The following is a 6,945-nucleotide window of genomic DNA, read 5'->3' as shown; positions in this document are numbered from 1 at the left end:
AGCCTATATATATATATATATATATATATATATATATATATATATATATATATATATATATATATATATGAATGAACCAATATTGCAATCCTGGCTAATATAATAAGCTTATAATTGTTTTTGTGGTTTGGCCAATATTAAAATTGTACAGTGTTTTGCTTAAAAGTGAAAAATAAAAATTTAAAGTGAATTTAGGCATCATAGCATTATAATGTACATTGTGAAAAAGGGATATTCATTTTGAGATTTGCTAAAGATTACATTTAATAGTGTTATTAAATTATTAGTGTTTCTAAAGGTTAACTTTAAAGGGTGCTTTCACACTTGGTTCGATTGCTTGGTCCGAACCCGAGTTCGATTGCTCCCCCCTCCCCCTGCCCCCGCTGGACTGTGTTCACATTATATTATTTGGGTCCAAACCGTGGTTTGTTTCCGTCATCAAGCCAGCAGCTGTTTACCCCGTTGCTTCGTAACGATGGCGCAGGAGAAAACGGCAAAATGCGTTGCATTGCTCTCTTCAATTTTATATTTATGTTTTTGAACCGTTGGTTTAGTTTCCAAATTAGCTTCAGTACATAACGGCACTTACGTCTGTCTTACAAATGTACTGCAAATGCTCTAAAGAACTCTGAAGGCGAACATAAATGAGATGTACAGGTCTGCTTGCAATGCATCAGTCACGCTCATCAGGAAAGTGAGTGAAACACACATTTTTATCAAATAATACATCTTTAATAGCGGTTTAATTCCGTGATTTGGTACGATTGTGTTCACATCAGCAGCGAACCGTACCGGAGATCACTTGAACCGTACCCCAGACCACCCATTTTAAGCGGACTCGGGTACGGTTCGCAGGTGCGCACGTGAGTTCGGAAGACCGCATTTACATCATCCAAATTTACCGAACTCTGACGTCAATTGGACCCGGGTGCGCACCAAAAGTGCTAGTGTGAAAGCACCGTAAGTCACTGTTAGATGAAGGCAGATGTAATCTATATGTTTAAATAGAGGAAATGAGCATTCACAAATAAATTTACGAGAACGTTATATACCACTTAATAAAAAACTAAAATCTGGATTAAGAAATGTGGATTGTGCGTAAACAATAATAGAGAGTGAAACTGAATTAACCCAACAGGTTAAAAAAAAAGACTTTTTCTTATAACCAATATGGCACAGATACATAGTGCATCTTTAAATGAAATTATAAACTCTCAGCAATGGACGAAGTGGAAACTCGATTGAGAAATGCAGATTGAATGTGAACATAAAAAGAGAGTGAAACCGAATTAACCCAACATGTAAAAAAAAAAAAAAAAAAGAAGCCTTTTTCCAAACCAAATGCACCCAACATGTAAAAAAGAAGAGACATTGTGCATCCCTAAATTAAACCGTAAACTTCCAACAATGGACAGAGTGGAATTTGGGTTAAAATTGCAAAATGAGTCTGAACGTAAAAAGAGAGTGAAACCGAATTATCCCAACAGGTAAAAAAAATAAGCTTTTTTTCCAGTAACTGTTATGGTACCGATATATTGTTCATCCCTAAATAAAGTAGTAAACTTTCACCAGTGGATGAAGTGGAATCTGGAATAAGAAATGCAAACTGAGTGTGGACGTACAGAGAGTGAAACCGAATTTACTCATCTGAAAAATAGTAGCCTTTTCCGTGACTACATGTCGTCCCATTGTTATGGAGGCGGCGTAGCTGTAGCTCTGAGCTGTCATTGGATGAAGGATGTCCTTATAAAGATTAATGTCTAAGTGTGTGGTGTGCAGAATAGCAGCATTCACTCTCACAATCTAGATTACTGCAATCCTGACCTCAAGGTCTGGGTAAAGCCCATTACACCTCTGCCTGCTAGAAAGGAACACAGATGTACCATCCTCCTCCTCATTATCAGCCGGGACTTGTTCATTCTAAACAGCTTATCTTCCATTATGGTTACTGTTAAAGGAATAGTACACCCAGAGATGTACACACATTGACGTTATCTTCTGAAGTCATACGATAGTGTGAGAAACAGGCCGAAACGTTGTTCTTCACTGATAATCTTCTGTTCCAGTCTGGATCATTAGGTCAGGGAGTTCATTTAGGCCAGTTTTGTGAACCAGATCAATTGATTAATTGAAAAGATCTGGCTCAAAAGAATGATTCATGCGAATTTCGCTCTTTTTATTTTCTGATTAAAAAAACAACAACTATAGTATGGCTTCGGAAGACTAATTTTATGGTGTTTTTCATTCTTTTTCCATCCCTAAAAGCTTCAGTTCCCATTCACTGTAATTTTCCCCTGTAGTGATGATCTGACAAGGAAGATTTGAACAGAATGATTCGAATAGCTAACAAACGTCCACTTAGTTTGCAAACCTGTCCAATTGAAACCATGATTAATGTAGCAAAAACAGATGGACAGCATCGAATTTGTTATTGTTTTCTGATGGATTGGTGTACAGGAAGAGGAAGGGAAGGAGGTGAAGGATGAAAAAAGAGAGAGGATTACCCATGTCCCTGATTCTCTCTCAAAGCCCATTATGGGACCCAGCCAAATAGAAGCTTCTGCTGCAGAGAAGGAGGAAAATAGATAAATACATGGACCAAAATTAACACTCATCAATCGCCAAATGCAAGAAAAATTGGATGATGGCTTTATTAGAAACATAATATTGCACCGTAAGAACACAATGTCGAAACGACCATTTGACCCGCGATGATGTTAATCATGTGAACTTTTCAAATACACATACAAACTGTTTACTGAAGCAAACATCTGTCAAGACTCGCGTTTACCTCATTGGAAAATGTAGCATCAGAAGTTTATCTAGGAGGCCTTAAGTTTGTTTTTCCTCCAGAATGTTTAGACACGTGCGGTGTGGTCCAGACGTCTGAGACCACTGCTGAAAATGCTTCTATTCTTCATTTGTTCCTAATTTAATATACAAATGTTCATCCCAAATTATATTATCATGCACCACCTGATGATTTTTGTTCCAAAGAACATCCTGTGTGCTTCCATGGAAGAACATCTGACCTTTTGTACAAAGGCGTTTTAATGGATGGTTCTGATTGTTCAACACATATCTGTCTCTCTCTCCTTCAGTTGTGCTGTCCAGCGATGATGAAGGAGCCGAAGAGATGAATGATGTGTCTGGAAGTTTGCAAGAGCAGCGGATCTCTGAGGGGATCAGGGACGCTCAGGTAACGGATAAAGGGTGTAGATTTCGAATATATGCCCCTACTGACTACATGTCATAAACATTTACATTTAATCATTTAGCACATGCTTTTATCCAAGGCAAATTACAAATTATAAATGTTTAATGGTGTTTGTGGTTATACACTCACTCACTCACTCACCTATTTATTTTACGAATAAGTTATTTAAATCAAACCAGACAGGATGCTAAACAAAAGTCATTAAAGGTGACATTTATTATTGAAGCTTAACAATTAAAATATCATCTACTAGTCAAACACTGGCAAAGCACAGATTCACAGGAAAGTGGCCCAAAAAAAAGGCATAAAGTGTGGGTAAACTAAATACATTAACATTGAGAATGTAAAAATGATAAGATAAGCCATGATTATTAAAATATTTTAATCATTTGACAGCCGTAGATATGATAAAGCAAGTATTGTGTATTTTTTTTTTTTTTTTATAAAAGCATGGCTCTAAAAAATGCAGATGAGTTACATTTTAACGCTTTAATGCATTAAAATTACATATTAATAAAAAAAAAAAAGTATGAAAAAAGTATGAAATAAACAAGGGCTGATCTTTAATCTGAAATTCTTTAAAGAAACAAAGACTCACCAAGGTTGCATTTATTTGATCATAAATACAGTAAAAAAGTTGTAATATTGTGAAATATTATTACAGTTTAAAAGAACTGTTTTCTATTTGAATGTATATTAAAATGTAATTTATTTCTGTGATAGTAAAGCTGAATTTTCAGCATAATTTCTCCAGTCTCCAGAGTCACATGATCCTTCAAAAATCATTCTTATATTCTGATTTGCTGCTCAAGAAACATTTATTATCATTATTATTATCAAAGTTGAAAACAGTTGTGCTGATTAATATATTCGTGGAAACCTTGATGCATTTATTTTCAGGATTCGCCGATGAATAGAAAGTTCAAAAGAACAGCATTTATTTGAAACAGAAATCTTTTGTAACTTTATGAATGTCTTTAATGTCACTGTTTATTAATTTAATGTATCCTTGCTGAATAAAATTATTAAAATCTTATTAAAATCTTATTGACCCCAAATATTTGAATGGAAGTGTTTAAATACTTTCTCAGTGAATAGAAAAGTTGTTACATCTTTGATTGATCTTCACATATCCCTATCATTATTAAAACCTAACCCACGCCATTATATAAAGCTTTTGTGTCCTCAAGAATCAGTCTCGAAACTGTTCGCTTGAAAAAGCTTTGAAACTTGGCCAAAGAACCATGCTAAACAACTCATTTCAGCTTGTCTTCATGCACATCTGTCTTTTGAAGTCTAGATTTGTTCAGTATGGCTGTGCAGTTTTAAGTTCGCCCATGTTTACAAGTATTCATCAAACCCTTTCAACGAATTTACTTTGTCAGAATCATTAGTATTGCTTTTTCAGTTTGCATTGTTTTTCGTGACAGTAGAACAAATTCAATATGGCATCCCGGTATGAGAGGCTTCTAGCTTTGGAATGAAGCATTTTGGATTTGCACTTAATTCAGAACTAGAGACGTGTTTGCGAGAAGCTTTCGGTTGGGATGTTGGAGGTTAATTAGAGCAGTGCGGCTCAGGTGTTTGTCAATATCAGTTGGTGTGTTCACCTTTAGCCTGGCATGCAAACCAAATGAGAAACATGTTTCTGAAAAGAGGGAAGGGCTGCTGCGTTTTTCTGTTTTGTAATTTCAAGAAAAGCGGATTTTGTTGGTTTTCATTATGTCCAAGGTAAATGACAATCAAAAATTCAATTTGAAATATTAATACATAATATTATCAATTTTAAAAGTGTAGGAAGTGTATTTTGACAATGTAAAATTAACAGGTACACTTCTGTTTGGAGTCAGTACTTTTTTTTTTTTTTTTGAAAGATTTATATTTTTATTCAAAAAGAATGCATGAAATTTATTAAAAGTGACAGTAAAGACATGTATAATGTTATACAAAAATAAATGTTATTTTGAACTTTATATTCATCAAAGAATGCTGAAAAAATGGATCATGAATTACACAAAAATATTAGTCTGATTTCAACATTGATAATACGAAATATTTCTTGAGCAGCATATCAGAATGATTTCTGAAGGATAATGTGACACTGAAGACTGGAGTAATGATGCTGAAAATTCAGCTTTACCATCACAGAAATAAATTACATTTGAAATATATTCAAATAGAAAACAGATATTTAAAATGTTAAAAATATTTCACAATATTACGGTTTTTAATGTTTTTTTTTTAATCAAATGAACGCAGTTTTGGTGAGCGAAAATTATGTTTATACAGTGTGGGTGAAGTTGTTTTATTATTGAATTACTGCGTTGATGTAAATGTGTGTTTTCAATGATGTGGTACATTTTTAGTTTTCTTAAACAAGGAGTGACTTTAACATGTGAAGAATGTAAAATGTACAAGATTAACCATAATTTAAAAAAAAGAAAGAAAAAATTAAATTTAAATAAAAATAATATGAATTCATATTTTTACTTTTAATTAAATGTGTTCATTAAAAATAAATATATAAATAAACAGGAAATATTGAGGTTTTGCCCCAAAAATCAGTCTAATAATAATAACATTTTCCCAAACCAATACATTGTGCACCTCTACTTCGCTAACACATGTTCTGTGTTTTTCTTTTTTAAACTTGAAGGATATTTCTGGCCAAATGTTTATATATATATATATGAATAATTTTTTTTTTCTTTGTCTATTTTCATACTTCAGATTGGGAACCAAAAGAGCCCAGAGACAAACACAGGAGGTGAAAGATCAAAGACCAAAGTAGAAGTGCCTTCCATCATAGAACTGGACTTCCGCAGACTCCATTACGACACAGTCGAGGCACAGGCCAATGGGACCATTGTGGTGAGAGAAACTTATGCTGATAATATCATTCATAATTGTAGTAAATTATAAAAGTGGCTACTACACTACGTTTTACATCAGTCTGAAGATCTTAAAGGTCCCATATTGTCAAAACTGAAATTTCCTGAGTTTTTTCATGATAACTGAGGTCTAGGTGCTATGTAACTACCATATAAGTTTCAAAACAGTCAGTAAAATGCACACAGCCTGCATAAAGTAGCTGTGATTTTTCACGAACCGTTGTGACTTCCGTAAAAAGGTGACATCAGAACTAAACAGTCACCGCCTTCAGTCACCACCCGAGCACCACCCACAGACCCACTCTCCTTTTGCCAAACCCCCAGACAACATGGCGTCCATGCCATTGCTTAGCAACAACAACACGGAAACATGTCGAGAAAACTCTATAACAACAGGGTGTCCGCGGGTCCTTAAAATGTCTTAAAATGTCTTAAATAACGTTTTCCTAATATAAGGCCTTAAAAAGTCTTAAAATGTCTTAAATTCGGATTCGATGGGTCTTAATTATTTTTGGTCTCATTACCACTAAAATATCTTCAGTCTGACGGACCTAATGACTTCACAATCATTGGACAGACCGAAGATGTTTTCTTACTGCGTCATCAGAGAGAATTGCAGTACGTTAGCAGAATACAGAACACAAGCTCGCGCTGAGGCTCACTCTGTTTGTCTCGAGACTTCAGAACAAATGAGCGTGACAGCACACATAAACTCAGAAGAAACACACTGAGGTAAAAACTCAAAATGTTTCGTTTATTCATAACCTGATATAGTTAAATAACACCATGACAAGTGAGCTATTTTACTCAATATTCTCACGACGCAAAAAACAAACA

At 34.5% G+C, this 6,945-nt stretch overlaps 1 protein-coding gene across 6 annotated transcripts in view; it reads left to right on the top strand.

Moving 5' to 3' along the window:
- Window positions 1-6,945, top strand: part of senp7b (SUMO specific peptidase 7b) — a 50,143-nt gene that overhangs the window by 11,020 nt on the left and 32,178 nt on the right. For all 6 annotated transcript variants that reach the window (XM_016251417.1, XM_016251415.1, XM_016251412.1 and 3 more), the window contains exons 8-9: window positions 3,102-3,199; window positions 5,948-6,088. In XM_016251417.1, coding sequence (XP_016106903.1) covers window positions 3,102-3,199; window positions 5,948-6,088 — 239 coding nt within the window. The remainder of the gene's footprint in view (window positions 1-3,101; window positions 3,200-5,947; window positions 6,089-6,945) is intronic.

This window comes from Sinocyclocheilus grahami, unplaced genomic scaffold (assembly GCF_001515645.1).
Source record: "Sinocyclocheilus grahami isolate Dianchi unplaced genomic scaffold, SAMN03320097.WGS_v1.1 scaffold1042.1, whole genome shotgun sequence".
Taxonomy (NCBI): domain Eukaryota; kingdom Metazoa; phylum Chordata; class Actinopteri; order Cypriniformes; family Cyprinidae; genus Sinocyclocheilus; species Sinocyclocheilus grahami.
This window is presented reverse-complemented; position numbering and strand designations above follow the sequence as displayed.